Source organism: Sorex fumeus, unplaced genomic scaffold (assembly GCF_029834395.1).
Source record: "Sorex fumeus unplaced genomic scaffold, SorFum_2.1 ptg000063l, whole genome shotgun sequence".
Classification (NCBI taxonomy): domain Eukaryota; kingdom Metazoa; phylum Chordata; class Mammalia; order Eulipotyphla; family Soricidae; genus Sorex; species Sorex fumeus.
In genome coordinates, this window is record NW_026606120.1 from 35,970,903 (window position 1) to 35,995,815 (window position 24,913).

At 45.0% G+C, this 24,913-nt stretch overlaps 1 protein-coding gene across 1 annotated transcript in view; it reads left to right on the forward strand.

Moving 5' to 3' along the window:
- The window catches only part of SLC12A8 (solute carrier family 12 member 8), a 142,263-nt gene that overhangs the window by 98,998 nt on the left and 18,352 nt on the right, over positions 1-24,913 (forward strand). Inside the window, exon 11 of the mRNA XM_056126484.1 lies at positions 5,594-6,191. Within this exon, the coding sequence (XP_055982459.1) occupies positions 5,594-6,191 (598 nt within the window). The remainder of the gene's footprint in view (positions 1-5,593; positions 6,192-24,913) is intronic.

The following is a 24,913-nucleotide window of genomic DNA, read 5'->3' on the forward strand; positions in this document are numbered from 1 at the left end:
TCTCGGGTTACCAGTACCTGTTTTAGTAGCTATTTTGAATCCATCTCTTTTAACCAAAAGATAGTGTTCTATACACCTGGTTTTATACTTTGCCTTTCTTCATTTAATACAGATTGGAATGGGCTGGAGTGATAGCACAGCAGATAGGGTGTTTGCACTGTACATGGCAAACCCTGGTTTGATCTCCAGTACCGTATCTGTTCCCCAAGCACCACCAGGACTGATCCCTGAGCACATGTGAGCGTGCGCATGCGTGCGCGAGCACACACACACACACACACACACACACACACACACACACACAATGTATATGTATGCATATATATAAAGGTAAAGGTAAAGGCCCTCCCGTTGTTCGTCGATTTGCTCGAGCGGGCCCAGTAACGTCTCCATCGTGAGACTTGTTGTTACTGTGTCTGGCATATCGAACACGTCACGGGGAGCTTGCCAGGCTCTGCCGTGCGGGTGAGATACTCTCGGTAGCTTGCCGGGCTCTCTGAGAGGGGCGGAGGAATCGAACTCGGGTCGGCCATGTTGGCCGCTTGTAAGGCAAACGCCCTACCGCTGTGCTTTCGCTCTAGCTGCATATATATAAAATCTTAAAAGTCTAACTTCATACTAGTGTAGAGAAAACTGTCTCATCTTTTTAAATTTAAATTTTACTGCTGAAGTAACATTGTACTGTAGCATCTAAGTTTCAGGTTTGTATCACTAAAAATCAGTATATTCATGTGAATGGATTTTCTCATTCTGTTTTCATTGTAAGGACAGACCATAGTTTATTTAGCTGGCTCCCTTAAGCAGTGCTGCAAAGAATGATCCTGAGTGTGTGTTTGTGCAATCTTGTGTATGTGCACATGCTCCTACTATTTAAATGTCCGAAGCAGGTTTGCTGGGCCAAAGGTAAATGCGTTTTTTATGTTTTTCTTTTCTTTTTGGGTCACACCCAGCGATGCACAGGGGTTACTTCTGGCTCTGCACTCAGGAATTACCCCTGGTGGTGCTCGGGGGACCATATGGGATGCTGGGAATTGAACCCGGGTTGGCTGTGTGCAAGGCAAACACTCTACCCGCTGTGCTATTGCTCCAGCCCCAAATGCGTTTTTAATTTTGATATTTACTGCTTGAGCACCTTCCCTGGGATTTGCAATTTTTTTTTGCTTCTACAGCAGTGAGAGTTCCTTGTCCTTAGGGTTGGGGCCAAGTGTGTGCCCACCTGGACCCCGTCCCTACCTTCAGCACAGTCCAGGCACGCCGCCACCCCCTCCGTGCAGATGCCACCCGCCCTCCAGCATGTGCACTCTCCTCTGGGGCCTGTCCTCTCAAAGTCCATATTGGGGAGTGGGGTCCCATGCGGGGTTCCAAGGGGGATGGGAAGAAGAGGGGTGAGCCGGAGGCTGTCCCTGGCCGGTGTCCAGGGAGGAACTCGGATGAGTGCCAGATTCCCAGCTTCAGCCTCTCCTTCTTCACTGCCCTGAAATGGATGATAAACAGTATTTGATTGAACAATTTGTTCACCAGGTTTATAGTTGTAAATATTTAGACGCAGACCTGAGGACTGTCATTTGGACACTTGCCCTGGGCACCGAGGTGTTTGTAAAAATGAAACAAACACAATTTATTTCTCTCCTGTTTTGAAACAAAACCCGCCTCAGCTCATTCGCGAGTGTAAGTTTTTGCAAAGCATGTAATAAGTGCTTCTTAGGGTACTTGTGATTTAATGTCCTCCTCCTAATATGAATGAGGCTGAACATTGCGCCAGTCGCTTGACTCCAGTGATTGTTGGTCATTTGCTTCTCAGTGGCTCAAAAGCTCCTTGTAAGACGAACTCCTTGTGAGGTGAGCAACGAGTATTTTTTCCTAGTTTGTTACTTGGCATTCAGCTTCAGCACCTTCCCACCACCCAGCCCCCCAAAGCTTCTTTACCTGTGGTTAAATCTTTTTAGCAATTTTTGTTTTTCTTTTAATTGGGAAGATAAGAAACTTTATAAAGCATATTAAATATCTAAAAGTACAGAAAAGGTCCTAAAACTGATAGGCACCATTCAAAGAATAGACGTGAAATTAACGTCCTTATAACTTCCTCCCAAGAATTATGGCGGCCCCCTGGCTCTGTCTGTCTGGAGGAGCTGCTGCCTCAGTTTCCCTGATATTAATATATGAACATTCTTGCTTTCTTTGGAGTTTTACTCAACAATAGGTGAACTTTTCCTGAAAAGAGTCAAGTAGCAAATGTTACAGATTCTGCCGGCCACATGTCCTCCTCACAACCACTATTTGTCCTTAGTTCCAAAGTCAGAGGGTGCCACGGAGGGTAGGGGTGACTGTGTTTCAATAAAGCCTAACTCATGGTGAGTATGATGGTAAGTGCATGTAGATTTTTCCTGTCACAGAGTATCCTCATTCACCCATTCTCCTCTCCCTTCTCTCTGTTCTTGTTGATGTTGTCATTGGGGTTCACAGAGTCCTGGCTGTGGTGCTTGCACATTGTTTTTATTGATTTATTTGGGGCTTGGGACACACCTGGAAGTGTTTGGGGATTACTCCTGGCTCTGAACTCAAGTCTCCTGGAGGTTCTTGGGAGACCCCATACAGTGCTGGGAATCGCACCTGGGTCAGCCATGTGCAAGGAAAGTACCCTGCCTATTGTCTATGCTCTGGCTCCCGTGTGTGCACATTTAATGAAGCCAGACGGCTTGCAGAGACCACACTTTAGATTGTAGGGCTTGCTCGCAGGCCTTGGTAATCACCAAGTTTGGTACTCACCAAAAGTTTGTTTGCATGCCTGCAGCTGTGTGTGTGCACACACTTGCCAGGGCTTGCACTCGCAGTAGGAACACAGCTCAGGGTTGTGGGGGTTGCTGTGGGACTCACACACCAACACAGCTCAGGGTTGTGGGCGTTGCTGTGGGGCTCACACACCGACATACTGATAGAACTCAGGGTTGTGGGGCTCACATGCTGCTTGCCAAAGGTTGCTCTTCCTGCCTGTGTTGCTGCCACACCTTTAAATTCTGGTTGGTCCTCACCAGGAGGTCGCAGCCCCTTGGGTCGTGCTTGCACACTCCTTGCTCTGATATGAGGGACGTTGCTTGTGGCATTGGGGCTGTAGGCTGCTGAGCTGCCCAAACTGCGCTCCGCACATGGGGACACTGAGGGCTTGGACTCGCGGCCCTCCACCCCAAGGCAGGCAGGGCACATGCAGTTCCTCCAGACCTGTTGTTACTCTTCTCACTTATTTCCCAGCTACTTACAACTGGGAAACTATTCTCAGCTGTGGGCATACATAAATAGATGGTGACCAGATCTGGGCCAGGGACCATCATTTGCCAGCCCTGGTTTATTTCCTCCAAAGACATAGCTAAACAGAATAGTTTGATTTTGTCTGTTTAAAGCTTTACATGGATACAGCAGGCTTCTTTCATGCAGTCTCATGCTCATGAGACTCATTTAATTTTTTGCTTGGAGCAGCAGCTTTTTGATTATCATCCTTCTATGGCATTTCCTTACTTGCTACAATTTACTCTCCATTCTGCTGTTGAGGGGTTTGGGGACTGTTACGGACAGTGTGGTGGCAGTTCTGTTCAGTGGACTGTACGTATGTAGAGATCCTTCAAGCTCTATACCCACTGGCAGGACTGAGAAATTGTGAGATATGTCCTGTCATTACACCAAGCTCTTCCCAAAGTAGTTGTAATGATTTATGCCATCTGCCTGGACAAATGCTCCTGTTCTTCCTGTTTTCTTGCCAATATTTGGTAGTATCAGCCTTTAAACTTTTTGCCAGTGTGGTGGATGTTTATGGTATCTCTCTGTAGTTTTCCTTTGCATCAGCTGAGATTGGGCATTTTTCCCACATGCTTACTGTGCTTTCTTTCAGTCCTTGTTTTTAATGAGCTGTTTTCTTATTATTTTGTATGCAGTCTTTACCTGCTCTGGATACCCTTTGTCAGTTATATGTGTTGCATATATCTCCCCCTTTCTGTGGCCTGCCTCACTTTTGTAGTGGTAAACAAGTTAATTATTTGATTACTTTATCATTTTACAACCCACCTTTATCAAGTGCTGACCTGAATACCTAGCATTTCCTCTGTCTTAAGGCCCTTTTTATTTCTGTTTTTGAGTCACAGCAATACTCAGGTCTTACTCCTGGCTCTGTGCTCAGGGCTCACTCCTGGCAATGTTCAGGGGACCAGGTGGTGCCAGAATAAAATTTGACCTCCAGAATGCAAAGTATGCACTCAGCCCACTGAGCTATCTGTCTGGCCAAGACCCATCTTAATTCCCATTATTTTCTCAGAATACTTTTTCCCCCTTGGTTTTATTGTTACAGAACGCTAAGCCAGCATAGTAAATATACCCCAAATAGGATTCTCAAATTTCTTCTCCCTACCCCTTTAAAAACTTTTTATTCTTAGGTTGTAGAGGTGTTTCCTATCAACAGGGGTTCTGAGGGCTGGGGAGACTGTGTAACGGGCAGGACACTTGACTTGCGAGCAGCTGACCTATATGCCCCTCTCCCTGGGCAGTCCATCTGCTCTCCCAAGTCCCACCAGGAGTGGTCCCTGAGCATAAAGCCAGGAGTAAGATGTAACCACTAGAAAACCATAAGAACTCCCCCCCCCCACACACACACACCAAACACACACTAAACCCCCTGAAAACAAGCTTCCAGCCTTACAGACTCAGGTTGGTGATGTTGCCTTCTTCAACCTGTGACACCTTTGTATGCATGCATGTGTCTGTGTCTATGTGTATGGTTAGGCAGGGGGGTGGGAGGGAGGTCACACATAGAAGTGGTTAACTACTCCTGGCTCAGTGCTCAGAGGTGGCTTCTGAGGGGCTTCTGCTAGCAAAGCCTGCACTCAACCCTCCAGCCTCCAGAATCTGGGGTGCCCCTAGTAAGGGGCATGCAGCTGGAGGAAGGCCATGGAAGGTAGAAGGGCGGGATCGGGAAGAGGCACCAGCAGGAGGCAGGCAGTGGTGAGACCCTTGCGGACACTGGAGTGAAGTGAGAGGTGGACAGTGTGTGTGTGGGGGGGGAGGTAGGAGCACTATGGGTCTCACCTAGCTGAGCTCTTTTTCTGGGACACACCTGATAGGGCTTTGGCTCTGTGCTCAGAGGTGATCACTGGCAGTGCTCAAGGGCCCAGTTGGGGCACCGTGTGACAGGAAGGGCCGTGCCTCCTCTTCTCTCTCTGGGTGCTAAGGGTCCAGCGGGGGCCACCGTGTGATGGGAAGGGCCATGCCTCCTCTTCCCTCTCTGGCTCAACTCAGCACATCTCCGGTTTCCGTGGCAGATGCCAAAGCCCAGTGACAGAGAGAAGGTGAGCTGCGTGGCAGCCTGGGCTCTCCAGCTCCCCGTACTCCCAGTCCCTGACGCCGCTTGTGCCTGAGGAGGTCGGTGTTAGCTTGTGTCCAGCGGATCACAGGCATTCGCTCACTGCGCGGAGCCCGGCGTATGCTGGGCACATTCCCCAAGCCTGAGCACAGACGGGGGGTGGGGAGCTGGAGGGGGGGCTGGCGTGGGGCTGTTTCTCTCCTGCCCTCCGCCTGAATGGCCACGGGCCTGTGTGCTCTTTTTCTCCCTCAGAAAGGCCCGAACAAGACACCTGTCGCTGCCATCTGCCTGACCAGTGTGGTCACCATGGCCTTCGTCCTGGTGGGACAAGTGAATGTGTTGGCCCCCATTGTCACCATCAACTTCATGCTGACTTACGTCGCCGTGGATTACTCCTACTTCTCCCTGTCCATGGGTCCCTGCAGCCTTGTGGACAAGGAAGCCGTGGGAGCTGCCCGCACCTCTGAGCACCGGCTCGTGGAGAAGACGGCCCAGTACGGCTCGGGGGGCGTCCCCGGGGGCCTTTCTGCAGGCACCTTGCTGCAATTCACCAGGGACATGGACCAGCTCCTGCAGCTGGCCAGGAAGCAGGACAGCTGCCAGTCCAGGCGGGCAGAGAGTGATGGTTCCCCTGACGGCCAGACGCAGAAGCCCAGAAAAGCCACTGTGCAGAGGCTGCAAGAGAGCTTCCTCCTGGACTTCACAGCCCCCAGAGGTGTGGGGGGACAGCCCCCTGCCTCTCTGGACAGCCAGGAGTTCTACTGGAGTGAGCAGACCTCTGGGCCTGAAGGGGCAGGTGAGGGACAGTGTGTCCCTGGGCCGGGCAGCCCAGCGCCTCTGACTGCCGATGGTGAGTACTGCAGTTGCGCGGATCCTCCTGGGGGATGGTGAACCTGCAGCCGGCTGGGGCGCCTCCTCTGTGGCTGCTCATCTGTGATGGGTGTCATCTCCTAGCGTGGAGCCATTTCATTTGAAGCATTTTGGAAATCGTTGTTCGTATCGCTGGATTCGTTTACTTTAGAACTTGTATTCGGATATCAGCTGGATTTATAATTCTGCTGTAACTTTATTTGCTATTTAGTTTGGCCTCTCAAGCAGTGCTCAGGAGGTCAGGGCCCCCCTAGCATTCTCTGGCAGGAGGGCCAGTGCCCAGGACTGCAGACGTGGTGGTGCCGGCTGGGAGCACTGGTGGGGGAGGCCCTGGGCCGCCCCGTGGTACTCAGTGAGCCAGATGTGGTGTGGGAGGTGTTAGACCAGAGTGTGCCACATGCTTCTTAATCCTCTTCTGTCTCCCCAGCCCCTGTTATGATGTGAAAGAGAAATTTCCATCTATTCTCTGTGTTAGGCCTGGGAATCATGATAGTAGTAGAATATTCACTTAATTTTACACAAAAATCAGCGGAGGCTTGATGCCAACGTGTCTGGCACCTGTTCCTTCTTCTATGAAAGTGGGAATGTGGCAGGGCGTCCCCCTAGCTCTGTGGCCTGTAGGAGAAGGGGAATCACCCAGAGCAGGTACAGATGGGTGGGAAGGAGCGCAGTCTTCTCCTGGCTCTCTCCAGCCCAGAGCCCAGAAGCCTGACTCTCGCGAGAGCCTCCTGGGAGGAGACGGGGCCTCACACTCAGAGCCTCCCACCTCCTTGGTGTTCGACCTTTACTGCTTCAGGACGGAATGGGTACTGTCACCATTCTATGTCACTACTGAAGATGGGTGGTTCAGTGGGGTTGCAGAGAAGCTCCCAGGCGGGACACCTCAGCCACGCCTGTCTGTGTTAGAGGCCAGGACCTGCCCTGGAGCTCTGCCGAGAGAAGACGCAGAGACAGGAAGGCAGGAGGTGTTGAAAGACAGGCCTTTTCTGCTTCCATAAGCCTGCTGCCCCTTCTTTACCTCCAAATCGGTGGTAGCTTTTTAATGGAAGAAACATTAAAAAAAGAAAATCCACAGAGGGACTGGAGAGGTAATACAGCAGGGAGGGCGTTTACGTTGCACGTGGCCAACCCACATTCAGTCTCTGGCATCCCTTATGGTCTCCTGAGCAGTGCTAGGAATAATTCCTGAGTGCAGAGCCAAGAGTAACCCTTGAGCCTTTCTGGGTGTGAGCCCCCAAAACAATATTATCTGGGAGGGATTAAGTTATACCTCATGGTACTCGAACTCCTTCTGGCTCTGTGTTCAGGGACCACTCCTGGTGGTGCTGAGGACTGAACAAGGGGTTCGTCTGACTGACTGAGGTCAGCCACATGCAAAGCAAGTACATGACCTCCTGTATGATTTTTCGAGTCCCTGTTTTGGTTTTTCATTTTATTTTTTTATTTTAGGGCCACACCTAACCATACTCAGAGTTTACTCCTGACCCTTCACCCAGGGGATCACTCCTGGTGGTATTTGGGGGACTATATGCAGAGTCCAGATAGAACTGGACTCTGCCATGTACAATGCAAGTACTGAACTCCTCTCCTATATCTCTGACTCTGCTTTTGTTTCTTTTATTTTTTATTAAGACACCATGACTTACAGGGTTGTTCATAGTAGAGATTTTTTAGGCATACAGTGTCCCAGCACCGTTCCACCACCAGTGTCTCTCTCCCCCTACTAATGTCCCCAGGTTTCTTTCCACACCCAAAATGCCTCCTTGGCAGTTATATAACTTGCTCCAACAAAAAAGGTAGTGGCAAATGGAGTTATCAGAAAACAAACCAATGAAAGTCAGTATGTGATGATTAATTGCTGAGTAATTTTTTGTTTTGCTTTTGGACCCCACCAAAACTGGTTGACTGCAGGCTTACTCCTGGCTCTGCACTCAAGTCATTCCTGGCAGTGGTCAGGGACCGTATGGGATGCTGAGGATAGAGTCTGGGTTGGCTGCATGCAGGGCAAGGACCTTACCCGCTGTACTACCTCTTTGTCCCCAGCTAAATGATTTTAATCAATCTAATTCAGATGTTAATTCATCACTGGAAATATGTAAAATCTCTTAGGAGTAAACATACCTTTCTCAGTCTACTAGAGAACAACCACTAGTGAGTGCCGTACTTAATGCCACATGTTGGAAGTGTGTCTTGTTCCTTAGAGTAGCTCTTCGAAGGCTCCTTGCAAAACTGGCTCCAAGTCTATGAATTCCCTAAGTCTGCCCATGAAACTCTGTATTCTTTCTTTAAATCAAATGATAATCTAGCTGGATAGAGTGTTCTTGATGGGGTGTTCATTTCACTGAGTTTTTGTACTATTTCCCTCCACCCTCTTCTGCTCACAGAGTCATTTGGTCGATCTGTTGTACATTAGAGTCTGGCAAACTCCCCGTGGCGTACCAAATATGCCAAATACCAGTAACAATGATGGGTCTCATTCTCCTAAAGAGCCTTGAATATAATCTCAGGGTTAGGATGAAAGAGACATTACTGGGGCCTGCTCGAGGCAATCGACGAATAACAGGATGATGAAATGAAATGAAATGAATGTTGTACATTATATGGGCTTTCTTTGTATGCAAGTTCCTTTTTGATCTTGCTGCTTTCAGTAGTCTGCCTCTATCTTTGGGTGTTTTCCATTCTGAGTACAGTGTGTCTTGGAGTTTTGCTAGTTGGGTCTATTTTCACTGGGACCTATCAGGCCTCTTAGATCCTGACACCTGTATTCCTCAACTCTTGTTCTTACAGATGATTTCTGTAACTATTGTTTCTTCATCACATTTGCCTTCCTGTTCTTCAGGGACTCTGATGATTCTTATACTGTCCTCTTGAACTCACCCTGTAGTTCTCCAGTGTGCTGTCGATGTCTTTTCAGACTATTTCCTACAGCCTGCTGTTTCCTAGTGGTCTCCTCATCTTGCAGCTCCTCAATCTTTTGCTCAGCTGCTGTTATTCTGCTGTTCAGAGCTTCTGCAGACTTTTTTTTCTTTTTGGGTCACACCCAGTGATGCACAGGGATTACACCTGGCTCTGCACTCAGGAATTACTCTTGGCGGTGCTCGGGGAACCATATGGGATGCGGGGAATCAAATCCGGGTCAGCCACGTGCAAGACAAATGCCCTACCTGTTGTGCTATTGCTCCAGCCCCTAGACTTTTTTTTTTAATCACTTACCGTAGTCTTCTTTTCTCTCATTTCCGACTGTAGTAGTTTTTTTCGTTTCAACGCTCGTGCTTTCTTGTGCTTTGCTGATTTCCGGTGCTTTTTTCCCCTTGAACTCATTGAGCATCCTCATCCTAGTGTCACTAACAACAGAATTTACTGCTGCTGTGTATGTCTCTGGGGATACTGTTCTCACTCATTGAGCTTGGCGGGGCTTCTGTGTTTTCCTCCATTGGTTTTCTAGTGTTCTTGCTGTGCTGGGGTGAGTGAGCCCCTGCTGGACACTGAGGGGTTAAGGCTGTCTTCACCGAGTGACAGAGAAATGGCTGTGAGCAGTGTCTTTTGTTGGGCAGGTCTGTTGCACAGCCACATAAGCAGGAGCTGCGGTGTGGGCCTGCTTGTACAGAGCAGGGGGGGCTTGCAGGAGGAACGGGCTGAACTCCCGCTCAGGCCCCCATGATGTCAGCTGGAGGCAGCCTTGCCTGGAATGGTGGAGCAATCTTGATGTTTTAATTGCTTGATTTTCTGTCATCATTTTTCTCTAACTGCTCTGGTAGGTGTCTCAAATACTCTTACTGCTGTTACCCACAGGTCTAAATTGCCTAGAAATGGATCCGACCCGTTTTCTGTTCTCCTCTGTACTGAGTATCAGGCCGGCTGTAAGGCATGTATCCTAGAATTCCTCTGTGTGTTCACGTCAGTGTCAGATCAAGGGACTAAATGAGTTACTGCGTGAAACACTATTGTAGACTATGCAATTATTTATTCATTGTGCTGCCCATGCATTGCCCAGAGGACCCTTCATCCCTCTCAGTGACCTTCAGTCATCAGGGCCTGCTTGGGCTGGGACACGGTGCTGCAGGGCCACAGAGTGGAGGGTCAGAGGACTAGAACTCACGCCTTGTAAGACATGCACCCCTGACCCCTGAACAGTCTCGCAGCCCCAGACCTTTTTGTCTGTATTGATTTATTCATTTGACCTGGTGCTCCCTGTATGAAGGTTTTTCCAATGTTAGGAATCTTGGTGTTGGTCAGAGGAAGACTCCCGTGCTCTAAACTGATGATGTCGACTGTCCGTCCGATTCTCCAGCCCATCCTGTGGCCAGGGCGCAGCCCAGGAGCCAGCTGAGCCAGTCAGAAAGCCCTCCTGTGCCTGGGAAACTGAACCCGGAGGATGGGGCTTCTGGGGAGCTCTCAGGGGGACGTGGCAGGCCCTGATCTACTCCTGTCTGGGCTTCAGGGTGCGGGTGGGCGCAGGCCTCTGACCTCTGCCTACAGAGTGTCCCTCCAACTGCTCCCTGCTGCTTTGACCGCTGTCCCTGGCTGCACAGGCTTGGATTCCTTTGTAGCCTCCCTCGTTCTCAGAGGCAGGCCAGGAAGTGTCTGTTTTATTGCTTCAACCCATAAAATTATGGGGCTTCTTCCCCCAATGGAGAGGAGGGATCAAACCACAACAGTCTAGATTGTCGTTATTTTTAATTTTCAGAATATTTGGTTGTAATCTGATTTGTCTTAACACTATTAGTTTTTAAAATGTGAGCTCTATCTCTTTCTTTATTTAATGGGTGCCAAGGATTACCATTTTTAGTTTTAGTTTTTGGGGGCCCAGGATACCCCAGGCAATGTTGGGGAGATCATATGCAGTGCCAGAGATTGAACTGGGATTGGCTGCATGCAAAACAAGCACCTTACACACTGAACTATCACTCCTCCATGGCTCATTTTATCTCTCTGATATTATTGTTGTTATTATTGTTATTATTTTGGGTCACACCTGGCAATGCACAGGGGTCACTCCTGGCTCATGCACTCAGGAATTATTCCTGGTGGTGCTCGGGGGACCATATGGGATGCTGGGATTCGAATTCGGGTCGACCGCATGCAACGCAAACACCCTACCTGTTGTGCTATTGCTCCAGGAGTTTGCCTTGCATGCGGCTGACTGGGCTGACCTGAGTTCGATTCCTCTACCCTTCTTGGAGAGCCCGTCAAGCTACCGAGAGTATCTCGCCCGCACGGCAAAGCCTGGCAAGCTCCCCATGACGTATTCGATATGCCAAACAGAGTAACAAGTCTCACAATGTTACTGGACCCACTCAAGCAAATTGATGAACAATGGGAGGACAGTGACAGTGACAGTGATGATGATGATGATGATGATGATTTCTTTTGGGTCACACCCGGTGATGCTCAGGGGTTACTCCTGGCTCTGCAATCAGGAATCACTCCTGGCAGTGCTCCTATGGGGTGCTGGGCACTGAACCTGGATTTGCTGCGTGTGAGGCAAACACCCTCCCCGCCCTGTGCTATCACTCTGGCTCCTCTCTGGTACTTTTTATCTCCCTTATAAGTCTCTTTTGGCGCCTTGTACAGTCTGGGGTTCTCAAGGTCCTTTAGACTGTTTCGGGCTGTGGTGGAAGGCATGCTGATCTGAGAGTGTCCATTCCCATGTCAAAGCACTGAAAGCTGTGGAGACACTTGTGCCTGGAGAGACGGGCTTGACACGAGCCTCATCCTGCAGGGGAAGCTGAGGGGGAGCAGGCAGCTGCTCACATGGGGCCGCCCAGGAGAGGGCCTGAGGGTCCTCTCTGTGGACTTCTTGCCTCCTGGTCCTTTCTCTGGCCTAGTTGGGAGGTGACCAGATGGCAGCTTGTTTTCTGGGAGCCAAGTGAGATACAGGGCTGGGGGGGGGGGGAATCCAATTGCTTAGGATAAATACCTTTATTTAATTTCCTGCTTATAATTCTATTTCCTACTCTTTGATGTGTCTGGTTCCTCCACTCTGGACGCAGACCAGCTGGATTCTTTCCAGAGGAAACCCCGAGGGGAGTGGGCTGGCCAAGGGCAGGACCCAGTTCCCAGCGCTCTGCACTCGCCTGTGCCTTCCCAGGCACTGTTGCTAGGATCTGTCGGGGTGGCGAGCTGCTCCTTGTCGGCAGCCTTCCCCTCAGAAGGCCCCCGAGTTCCTCCTCTAGGGCGCTCAGTCGGCTTCCATACCTCTGCCAACACATGGTTTCATTTTTCTGTTCTTATATGTGTGTGTGTGTGTGTGTGTGTGTGTGTGTGTGTGTGCATGCATGCATGTGCAAGAGTGTGTTTATGCCTATAAGCTTCCTTTCCTGTCTTCTTAGGATTCCAGAGGACATTTGCCATCAATCTGCAATTTTACTTATTTTTGGCTTGGGGACACAGCTGGCAGTGTTTGGGCTTTACTCCTTGCTCTGTGTTTAGGGACCATTTCTGGTGCTCAAGGGATTGGACCCAGGCTGGGAATGTGCAAGGCGAGTACCATGTCTGCCGCACTATTTCTCTGACCCTCAATCTGAGATTTTAATAGGTGAGGTAGCTGCTGCTGTGGCCACACTTCAGCGTTGTGACTTTTCTCGACCACTCCCGCTTCCATTCTTGGTGTTTTTGCTTTGCTGCTCATTATCTAGACTGAGGGTCCCACACTTATTCTGCCTACCATCCCCTTTTCAGAAAATAAATGGCTAAGAACCCTCTGGAAAGCTAGTTTTTTTTTCAGGACTAACAGAAAGGGTATCCCAGTCAGCAACCCCCCCCCCCCAACCTAAATGGACACCTAAGACAAGTAGGAGTTACTATCCCCATGGTCGTTCCTATAGGATTGTCCCCTTTGGGAAAGACTGATCTAGTACCTGACTCTTTTTTTTTTTAATTTTTATTAGTGAAATACCATGACGAACAGATGTAGACTTACAAATTTTTGTGCTTGGGTTTCAGTTGTACAATCATCAAGTACCCATCCCTTCACCAGTGCCCATTTTCCACCACCATGGATCCCAGTATCCCTCCCACCGCCTACCCCCCACCATCCCACCCTGCCTCTGTGGCAGGGCATTCCCTTTTGTTCTCTCTCTCCTTTTGGGTGCTGTGGTTTGCAAAAGATACATTGAGTGGCAATCATGTTTGGTCTGTAGTCTACTTTCAGCATGCTTCTCCCATCATAGGAGGATCCTCCCAACACCCTTTATTTGGTGCTCCCTTCTCTGTCTGAGCTGCCTTTTCCCCTAGCATGTGCGGCTGGCCTCCAAGCCATGGAGTAAATGTCCTGGTACTTATCTCGGCTATTCTTGGGCGTTAGTCTCCTATTTTATTACTTTATGTTCCCCAGATGAATGCAATCTTTCTATGTCTGTCCCTCTCTTTCTGACTCATTTTGCTTAGCATGATACTTTCCATGTAGTACCACTTGCATGTAAATTTCATGACTTTGTCTTTTCTAACAGCTACATACTATTCCATTGTACAAATGTACCAAAGTTTCTTTAACCAGTCATCTGTTCTCGGGCACTCAGGTTTTTTCCAGATTCTGTCTATTGTAAACAGTGCTGCAATGAACAAACAAGTGCAGATGTCACTTCGACTATACTTTTTTGACTCTCTGGAATATATTCCCAGGAATTGTATTGCTGGAGCGATAGCACAGCGGTAGGGCGTTTGCCTTGCACGCAGCCAACATGGTCGACCCAAGTTCGATTCCTCCGCCCCTCTCAGAGAGCCCGGCAAGCTACCGAGAGTATCTCGCCCGCACGGCAGAGCCTGGCAAGCTCCCCGTGATGTATTCGATATGCCAAACACAGTAACAACAAAGTCTCCAATGAAGACGTTACTGGGCCTGCTCGAGCAAATCGATGAACAGTGGGAGGACAGTGTATTGCTGGGTCAAATGGGAGCTCAGTTTCTAATTTTTTGAGAATCGTGCATACTGTTTTCCAAAAGGACTGAACCAGTCGGAATTCCCACCGGAAGTGAAGGAGGGTCCCTTTCTCGCTACATCTGTGCCAGCACCGGTTGCTTTTGTTCTTTTGGATGTGGGCCAGTCTCTGTCTAGTACCTGACTCTTAGCGTGTCTCCGAACTGGTCTCCTATAAGTAGACTCTTCCCCATACCAGCCCTCCACATTACCCACTGAACAACCCTTCTTGACTAAAACTCTCATTGTGTTTCATGCAAGAACCTCCATTCCAGTTGAATACCTTCTGTTTTAAATCTGAGATTGTTGATGTGATTCCCAAGATTCTTCCTGGTTGTCCTGTCCTACTTCCTGGTCACTTTTCTCCTGACAGCCACGCAGCTCTGAGCTTCTAGCTCAACTCACACTGCTGCCCATTCTCTGCTGCCCTTGCCATACTGTTGTTCCTTACTAAATTCATCCACCCTGGGGCCAGAGCCTTAGCACAGTGGTTCTGGTGTTGCCTCGCAGACAGCCGACCCAGGTTTGATCCTCAGCACCCCATATGGTCCCAAAACCCCACCAGAAGTGATCCCTGAATGCCAAGCCAGAAATTAGCCCTGAGTGTTGATTGCTATGTGTGACCCCAAAACCAACCAACCAAACACCTCTCCCGAATACCTCATCCAACTACCCCTTCCCCATCTGGAAAACTCCAACTAATGGTTTAAAAATCCTGACTTTTTAGTTTTACTCACTCTGAGAAAGGAGTCATTGAGCTCCTATATACGCTGTCATTTTATTTATCTGGTGATGCCATCAGTTCTCACATGATTCATGCATTTTTTGGTGGTGGTGCTGGAGACAGAACCTCGTACATGCAAGGCAAGTGCTTCATGATAAGTCATATCTTCAGCTGCTCTGTACATGTAGATCTTATTTGCTGACACAGTTTTCTTTGGACCTATTCTTTCATTTGAAGAGAAATATTCATTTTTTAACTTTAATTTTGGATTGGGCTTATATTTGGCTTCATGCTCAGAAATCACTTGTGACAGTGCTCATCAACCATATGCAATACTGGTATTGAACAAGGGTTTGAACGAGGTTTTTCTCTTTTTCAGGCAAGCTTCTTACCTGCTGTACTACCTCTCTAAATTACTCATTTTATTCTTTGATTCAAGACTGAAAGGAGCTCCCTTTGATCACAAACTAGATCTTACTATGTATTTGTCACAATATTTCCCAAACGAATGTGGCACTTGTGCCTGCGTGCATACACACACACACACACACACACACACACACACACACACACACACACACACCCCACTTGCTCAGGACTAGTAATACTGATGAATAATTGGACCAGATTGGCCCAGGATGGAAACACTGCTTGATTGAGTTGGAGTTTCACTGTTTCAAGAACTGAATATGAGGCAAACTTGATGCCTTGAAAAAAAATTCAGATCACTATTGAATAAATATCATTGAGAGCAAATGGATCAAAAAAATTAATGTTATACTGTATTTTATTCTTTATGTAACTATAAATTCCTTATTTATAACGGCTGTGCAAGAAAGATTGTGACTATTGGAAACATCATCAAAGACAAAAAGGATCTGATTAAATAGAAATAAAAAACATTTGCACAGTGCTGTGTCACAGAAGGAAACAATTATCCTGACAGACACAATTGATAAAAGCCTGTCTTCCAAAGCATGTTATTTTTAAAAACAGGAAGGTCAACATTCAGATTCTATTGAAGAGAAGTCAGAGGAGTTGAATAAGCATTTACATCTCCAAACCTGATACCCAGATTCACTATCCATTCCACAAATTCACTTTTACTGTAAAATCTTAAATATTGTCAGTAGTTAAAGATAGCCAGTGCCAAAAAAGTGAACCTGTGCCTGGTACTAAGATAAATACTTCATAAGGAATTAGTCCACCTCAGCTCAGAATTAGTTATTTTATTTTCATAGATGATAAAAGTGAGGCTTACAGGAGTCAAATACTTGCTAAGAAAATGAAATAGTTAGAATTTGAACTCAGGTCTGTTCATTTCCTCTTTGGGACTGTTATGAGGTGGGGTTGGGGTGGGGGGTGTTCCCGTGAAGTTCTCTGGGGACCAGAAGGCCAGTCTTCTTCCTTCCTTCCTTCCTTCCTTCCTTCCTTCCTTCCTTCCTTCCTTCCTTCTCTCTCTTCTATTTTTTCTTTCTGTTTTTCTTTTTGTGTTTAAGCCTCACTCAGTGGTGCTCAGGACTTATTCCTGGCTCTGTGCTCATAGGTCACTCCTGGAATGGCTTGGGGGACCATAAGTGAAGGCAAGGCTTGAATGTGGGGTTTCCTCCATGCAGTATTTTCTCTCTGGAAATACAAATGATGTAATATTTATATTACATTTAATATTCAAACACCAATCTCACCACCATTACACCTTCCCACCAACATATTTTGGATGTTTCCATCCTGAACCCCAAGCCCGGCCCCAAAGCAGAACTGAACTAATATATTTTGTATTGTTTGTTATGAAAAACTGCTGAAAATGATACAAAAAAGTCTCCTTAGAGGAAAAACTATGGAGATTGTTGTGTTTCACCCAGGGGCCATTAAGCCCTTCTCTAAGAGATCACTGTCATGTTGTTAAAGGTTGAATCTTGTAATATATATGTATATATATATACACACACATATATATGTATATATATATTATATGCCCAGGGTCAAAACTGGATCTGCCACGAGCAAGGAAAAGGGCCCTACCCACTGTGCTATTTCTCTGCTCCCCAAGTTTTGGTAGTTTCTAGTATATTATGAATGTGCCCTTTAAAATTCACTCATGACAACAAATACCTATTTCTCTATAACACAGGAAAAGTATTTAAATTTTTTTTGTTTCTATGTTTTTTTCTTTTTTTTCCCTTTATTTTATTTTATTATTTTTTTTAAAGTTGTAGATTTACAATTTTTTGTGCTTTGGTTTCAATTATACAATGATCAGATACCCATCCCTCCACCAGTGCCCATTTTCCACCACCATGGATAATATCCCTCCCACCCCCATCCCCCCATCCCCCCTGTCTCTGTGGCAGGGCAATCCCCTGTGTTCTCTCTCTCCTTTTGGGTGTTGTGGTCTGCAAAAGAGGCATTGAGTGGCAAACATGTTCAGTCCATAGTCTACTTTCGACATGCATCTCCTCTCCTGGGAGGATCCTCCAAACATCCTTTATTTGGTGCTCCCTTCTCTATCTGAACTGCCCTTTCCTCTAGGATACCCGGCTGGCCTCTAAGTTATGGAGTAATCCTCCTGGTGCTGATCTCAGCTAATCTTGGGTATTAATCTCATACTTTGTTACTTTATATCCCCCAGATGAAAGCAATCTTTCTATGTCTATCCCTCTCTTTCTGACTCATTTCGCTTAGCATGATACTTTCCATGTTGTACCACTTGTATGTAAATTTCATGACTTCATCTTTTCTAACAGCTACATAGTACTCCATTGTGTAGATGTACCAAAGTTTCTTTAACCAGTCATCTGTTCTTGGGCATTCAGGTTTCTTCCAGTTTCTGGTTATTGTAAAGAGTGCTGCAATGAACAAACAAGTGCAGATGTCATTTCGACTATACATTTTTGCCTCTCTGGGATATATTCCCAGGAGTGGTATTGCTGGGTCAAATGGGGAAAAGTATTTAAATTTAATGTAAACCAAATACCAAATACCAGTGGTACCCTACCCCTTTCTCATTCTTTCCCCAAAACATTTCCCAATATGGTTTCGTTTATATTGCAAGACCATGAAAAAAGAGAAGAAAAACAGTACCCCAAATGGTGATAATTTACTTCTAGCTAGCAATTAGAAGGGTTAAAATATACATAACTGGATAGAAAATCCACAAATGATGTCTTCTTGAAAAGTCCCCTGCTTTAATGACATACCCCTGAGTAGAACCTTTGGTAGAAAAAAATTAAATACAAAAGAGTCATACACACTTAACCAATCACTGTTAAGTGACTGAAGCAAAAAAAAAAATTCTTCTGAGAAAATACAAATTTTCTCATATTTAGCAAGAAAGTGGGTAAATAAGCAAAATAAGATCAGGCATATTATATATATAAATAAAATATATATATATATGCCAGATCATTTCTCATCTGTCCTACTGAAGTCACACTGTTCATTAGTTATATATAGTGAACAATTTGACTGTATATGTATATATACAGTCGAATTGTATACATATGTATATATATTCACCAGAAGTACCACCAGAAGTAATTTCTGAGTGCAGAACCAGGAGTGACCCCTGACCATCACTGTGACTCAAAAACTGAAAAAAAAAAAAAGCCCAAAAAACCTTGCATCAGCATTTTTGGAACTTGTTAGTTATCAGCATTTTAATGTTCAGAGTATTCTTGGTTGATTATAAATGAACTGACTGAAAGATGAGAGGAAACTATATTGATAAATTATCCTAAACTCGGGTAGGGTGTCTGCCTTGCACGTGGACGACCCAGGTTTGATTTCTCCGCCCCTCTCGGAGAGCCCGGCAAGCTACCGAGAGTATCTTGCCCGCACAGCAAAGCCTGGCAAGCTACCTGTGATGTATTCAGTATGTCAAAAACAGTAGCAAGTCTCACAATTTGTTGTGAGATGTTACTGGTGCCCACTCAAGCAAATCGATGAACAACGGGAGGACAGTGCTACAGTGCTATATACTGTCCTCCCATTGTTCATTGATTTGTTCGAGTGGGCACCAGTAACGTCTCCATTGTGAGACTTGTTGTTAATGTTTTTGTCATATTGAATATGCCAAGGGGAGCTTGCCAGGCTATGCTGTGTGGGCAGGATAATCTTGATAGCTTGTCGGGCTCTCTGAGAGGGACGGAGGAATAGAACCCAGGTCAGCCATGTGCAAGGCAGATGCCCTACCTGCTGTGCTATTGCTCCAGCCTGGGCATAAAGTAATTTCTAAAATTACTTTAAATTCATAATTTAAAGAATTGGCATGTTTTTTCTCCTTCCTCTTGAAGCATATATGTATATACAATATATGTTAATATCTGCATAAAGTTTGCATATATATATCTGCATGAGAACCTAGAACTTGTTAGATGTAGTTAGATATGCCACTAGATTTTGAAAGATGATTTACAGTTACTGTGTTTACTGTATTTTATGTATTCAACACGCCCCTTAGCTGACATTATTTGCCTGTTTGTAATTAAGGGTTGATAAAGTTGCCTTTCTAGTTATGAATCTTGATGAACTTGAGAAATTGTCCCCTCCTGTCATTTCTCATTTTTTCCAGCAAAGTACTAGACCATGAAAACATACTTTTAGTCCCTTTGGATGGGGTTTGAAGCCATAGGTGTTCAGAATTGTGTCTGCTTATATCATTATATCCTTGCATGAATTCTCATTCATATTCCTGTTCTATAAAACTGTCTTGTGCATACACGAAAGACTTACTCCTCTGTGTTATCCTCCTGAGATTTTTTATAAAGCAGGTTCACACACACACACACACACACACACACACACACACACAAAATGCCTCAGATATAGTGTGATTGGTGTTGTAGAAGATCAAGATCAAGTATGAAAGAGTAAACTTAAAACTGTACAAACCTTAGGAAAAAGTCTAATTCCTTAACCAAAAGTGTTCTTTATGAATAACTAAGAGTAACTATATTTCACTAATCTTGTGGTTTAGAAAAATGAATCATGAATTAGACTTGTTAAAACTATACAGTTTAATTTATGCAATCATAACAGTATTTCTTCTTTTAAAAAGAAGTAATGAAATCATCAATTCAAATCAACTATAAATCTTGGCAGTTTATTGATAACTAATAAGAAGATATTTGTTGAGCTCATCTTATACGCAACTTCTAAATGACCTGATTTGGTATTCAGAATTTTTAAATGATTCTTAAGTATTCAGAATTATTAAGGACAATCCTTACCCAGTAGGTTTGGAAGTATAAAAAGAGGAGTGCATGATGGCCATTTAACAATGTTAATTTCTTCAATTCATGACCATGATCTATTTTTTATCTCCTAGTATCTGGCTTCTATTTCTTTCAACAGTGTCTTACAATTTTTAGTCTATATGTCTTTCACTTGGTTAAATTTATTCCAAAGTATTTAATTATTTTAATGTGATTTCAAATGAGATTATTTTCCCGATTCATCCTTTTTTTATAGTTCTCTATTTGCATACAGAGATATAAAATTTTGGGGGGTCTGGAGCAGACAAAGTTGGGCAGGATGTGTGGCCCGCCTTGCATGCAGCCAAGCTGGGTTCGATGAATGGCATCCCATATGGTCTCTCAAACACTGCCAGGAGTAATTCCTGAGTGCAGAGCTAGGAGTAAGCCCTGAGTATCCCGGGGTACGACCCATTTTAAAAAAATTGTAGATTAACTTTGCACTCTGCCTCATTTATTTATTTATTTATTTATTTATTTATTTATTTATTCTGATCTCTCCCTCTCCACCCCCAGGAGACTCAGAGCCTTTTGATCTATTTATTTTTTTAAATGTATTCATTGTGAAATTACAAAGTAATTCAAAATTGGGCTTCAGTGACACCATGTTTCAATGCCCATCCCTTCATGTCTGCTCCTCTCCACCAATGCCCGCTTCCCAATTGCTTCCCACCACCATTCTGCTTCTATGACAGGTGCTTTTAAAAAAAAAAAATTAAATTGCACTGTGGTTTACAGTAGTGTTGCTGATACGAGGTTTTGTTGTTGTTGTTTGGGGGAGGCATACTTGGCAATACTTAGGGTTCCTCCAGGCTCTGTACTCAAGCATCACTCCTGGTGGGACTCGAGGGACCATGTGCTGGGATTGAACCCAGGTCGGCCACGTGTAAGGCAACTGCCATACCCACTGTGCAGTCGCTCTGGCCCTGCTGGTAGGTTTCAGACATAACACTACCGCCCTTTAGCACCACCTCCCATCCCCCCCCCACCAGCTGGATGCTTCCCCCCACCATTACCCCCTCCCTGTCTCATCCCCCGGCCCCCTCGGGGGTCCTGTTGTCTACTGAATGCCAGTTCTCATGTTCTTGTTTCTATTGTCTTTGGGTATTAGTTACTCCGTTTTGTTTCTTCATGTCCCACATATGAGAGAGGTCATTCTGTCGGTGTCTTTCCGCCGACTGGTTCCGGTCAGCAGAATGTTCTCCAGGACCCCATGTAGCAGCAAACTGTACAACTTATCTTTTCTATGGCTGAGTCATTTTAAATTTTCTATCCGTACCATTGATTCTTTATCCAGCCATCTGTTCTTGGACACTTAGGTTGTTTCCAGATTTTGGCTATTGTGGATGGTGCTACAAGGAAGATGGGGTGCAAATGTCTTTTCTTCATTTTGTTTTTGGGTGTGTTCCAGGAAGTAGAGTTGCTGGGTCAAGTGGAAGCTCAATTCCTAGATTTTTTAGGAATGTTCATTTTGTTTTTTACAAAGCTAGACCAGTTGCGTTCCCACCAGCAGTGGACGAGCATCCCTTTCCTCCTGCATCTGCGCCAGCACTGGTTGTTCTTGTCCTTTTTGATGCGCACCAGTCTCTGTGGTGTGAGATGATATCTCATTGTTGTTTTGATTTGCATCTCCCTGATGATTAGTGAAATAGAGCACTTTTCCATGTGACTTTTGGCCACATGTATTTCTTCATCGAGGAAATCTCTTTTTGTCTCTTCTTCCCATTTTTGATTTCTTTTTGTAAAGTTCTATCACTTGATCACTTGATCACTTGATCACCTGACATCCTTTACTCATCGATTTGCTCAAGCGGGCACCAGTAACATCTCCATTTGTCCCTGTCGAGTGCTAGTGTAGCCCAATGGCATCTGCTCGTTCTAGGAACACAAAGAGCCTCAAACCGATCGTTCAGGGTCTTGATGAAAAAGTCTGACCATCTCATAGGTGGGCAGCCATGCGATCTTTTGACGTCCCGTGGTAATGGCTCTAGTCCAGCAGTCATCTTCAAATCTCATTATGTGTCCAGCCCATCTGATTTTTGACATCTTGGCAAATGAGACAGCATCCCTGATTCTTGATCGTCGACAGAGGTCAGAACCCCGGATTCTTTCTCTCATTTGAGTGAAGCTTGTTACTCCAAGCATAGCTCATTCGATTCCTCTTTGGGAGACCCGAGTAGCGTTCTCATTCTGTTTTCGTAGGGCCCAGGTCTCTGAGGCATATGTTAATGCAGGAAGAACAGTGGAATCGAAGAGATGTGCCCAGAGTCGGAGGTTCTTTGTCCTCTTAACTATTTCTTTGACACTCTTGAAGGCGTTCCAAGCTGCTCTCTTCCTCCTGCGCAACTCAGGTCCCAGGTCATTTGTCATGCTGACTTCTTGACCTACATACACATAACTGTTGCATTTGAAGATGTTCATTCCATTGAGAGCAAATGGAATGTCAGGAATGAGACCATTTCTCATAAACATTGTCTTTGTGAGATTCAGCTGTAGTCTGACCTTTCTACACTCACGGTCGAAGTCGGCCAGCATTTGTGCCACTTGGCTAGTGTTTAGTGTTATTAGAACGATGTCATCAGCGAAATGGAGGTGGTGTAGTTGCTGACTGTCTATCTTCACTCCCATTCCTTCCTATTCCAGTTGTTGCATGACATTCTCGAGGGTGGCACTGAAGAGTTTCGGTGAGATGTTATCCTGCCGAACCCCTCTCTTATCCTGCTGAACCCTGCCGAACCCCTCTCTTGACATGGATAATCACTTCCTTGTAGAATGGTGAGATCCTGGTAGTGAATTTGTAAAACAGCTCACGGAGGATCCTGACGTATTGAGTTTGAATGCCCTGTTTGGCTAGGGCTTCAACGATCACTTCAGTCTCAACAGAATCAAAGGCCTTCTCTAAATCAATGAAAGTTCTATCAGTGACTTATATACCTTTGTTAAACTAACCCCTTCTCAGATGAGTGTTGGCAAATATTTTCTCCTATTCCCTACATCCTGGTCATCATTTCTTCTGAGGTACAGAAGGAAATTAATTAAATTTCTTAATTTAATGTAGTTTCATTTGTTTATCTTTGCTCCACTTCCTTGGTCAGTGGTTTTTCACCCGTAAAGATGCCCCTCGCTGCAGTGTCATGGAGAGTAGGGTGTACTCTTTTTTTAAATTTTTAAATCACTTTTTTTTTTTTACCAGAGTCTTTGGAATGTACTATGCATGTTATCATGTCATCTACAAAGAAAGATAGTTTTATCTGCAAAGAGAGAGGTCCTTGTCTTGTTTCTGATCTTGGAGGAAAAGCTTTCAATGTTTTTTCCTTTTCTTAGTTTTTGAGTCATACATGGCAGTGTTTGGGGGCTACTCGTATCACAGTGCTTAGGGTTCACTCCAAGCTCGGGGATCCTGCATAGAAATCATGCATTCAAGCCCTTTGATCATTTTTCCTGGACTTTTTTTTAAACATTGAGCATGATAATATTGCCTGTGGTTTGTCATTATGGTCTTTATTATGTTGTGATATAGTCCTTCTAAACTGTTTTGTTGAGAACTGTTATTATGAAAGATGCTGAATCTTGTCAAAAGCCTTTCTGCGTTTTTTCCCTCCTCCTGATTATGTAGTTTATTAAATTTTTTAAAATTTGCATATATTGAACCATCTTTATGACTCGGGAATAAAACCCACTGTTTTTGGTTTTGTTTTAAATGTATTGTTGAACTTTGCTAGTATCTCATTGTGGAATTTTACATTTATGTTATTCTCTGTGTGATTTTTAAAAATCTCTTTTCAGAATCAGAATAATGTTGGCTTCAGAGAATGTCTGGAAATTTAATAGAAGATTTTAAAAGAGGGGATGTATTGATGCTTCTTGTGGTTTGGTAGAATTCACTATTTTGTATAATTCATATCTGGCCCAGAGCTTTTATTTTGGGGAAGGCTCTTGCAGGGTAATTTCCTTACCTATGATGGGTATTTTTGAATTTTAAGTTCCTGTTCTAGTTTTATATTTTATTTTTTTTAATAATTTATATTTCTTCTAGATTGTCCAATTTGCAGTCATATCATTGTTCATAATATTCTCTTATGATCCTTTGTATTTCTGTAGTATCTGTTGTAACTTTTGTTTCATTGCTGATTTTATTTTTTTGTTTTTATTTCTTCCCCTTAACTGAAAGTCTTGCAAGATGTAGTTTCTCTAGTGTCAGTTTTTATTGTTGAAAACTGTGAGTGTATCATTCTCTCTCTCCTGACCTGTAGATGCTTATCTGGGAGTTGTGATAAGAGCAGTAGGAGTAGCTTGACAAGTAACCTGCCCTCTACCCTTCCCTACCCCCAATTGCCTTCAGTGTTTTTGTTGAGCTTTGGGCAGTTTCACTATTGTGTCTTGGTATAAGTCTCTGCCTTTAAATGCCAGGCATGCTGTTAGATACGTGGGCTCGTATATTTATGGCCTTTTCAGGCTAGGGGTGCTTCTTTCTTTAAGTAGACTTTCTGTGTCTTTCTTTCTCTTCTCCTTCTGAGATCCCCATTAGTCTCATGTTACTTTTCTGAATCATCAGTTCTCATAGTGTTTCTTCATTTTTTTTTTACATTTTATTTCTCTCTCTTCTGTGAGTCATTGTAGGTTACTATCTTCAAACTTTCTAACTCATCCTCAACTTGTCTATTTCTGTTTTCATTGATTTCTTTTATTGAGATCTACACATTCTAAGTCTCTAGTATTTCCTTATTTAAATAAGAAAATACACTTAGTGGAGCTCAGTTCACACCTGCTCGGGGATCGCTCTTGGCTGAGTTGCCTTGTATCATTTT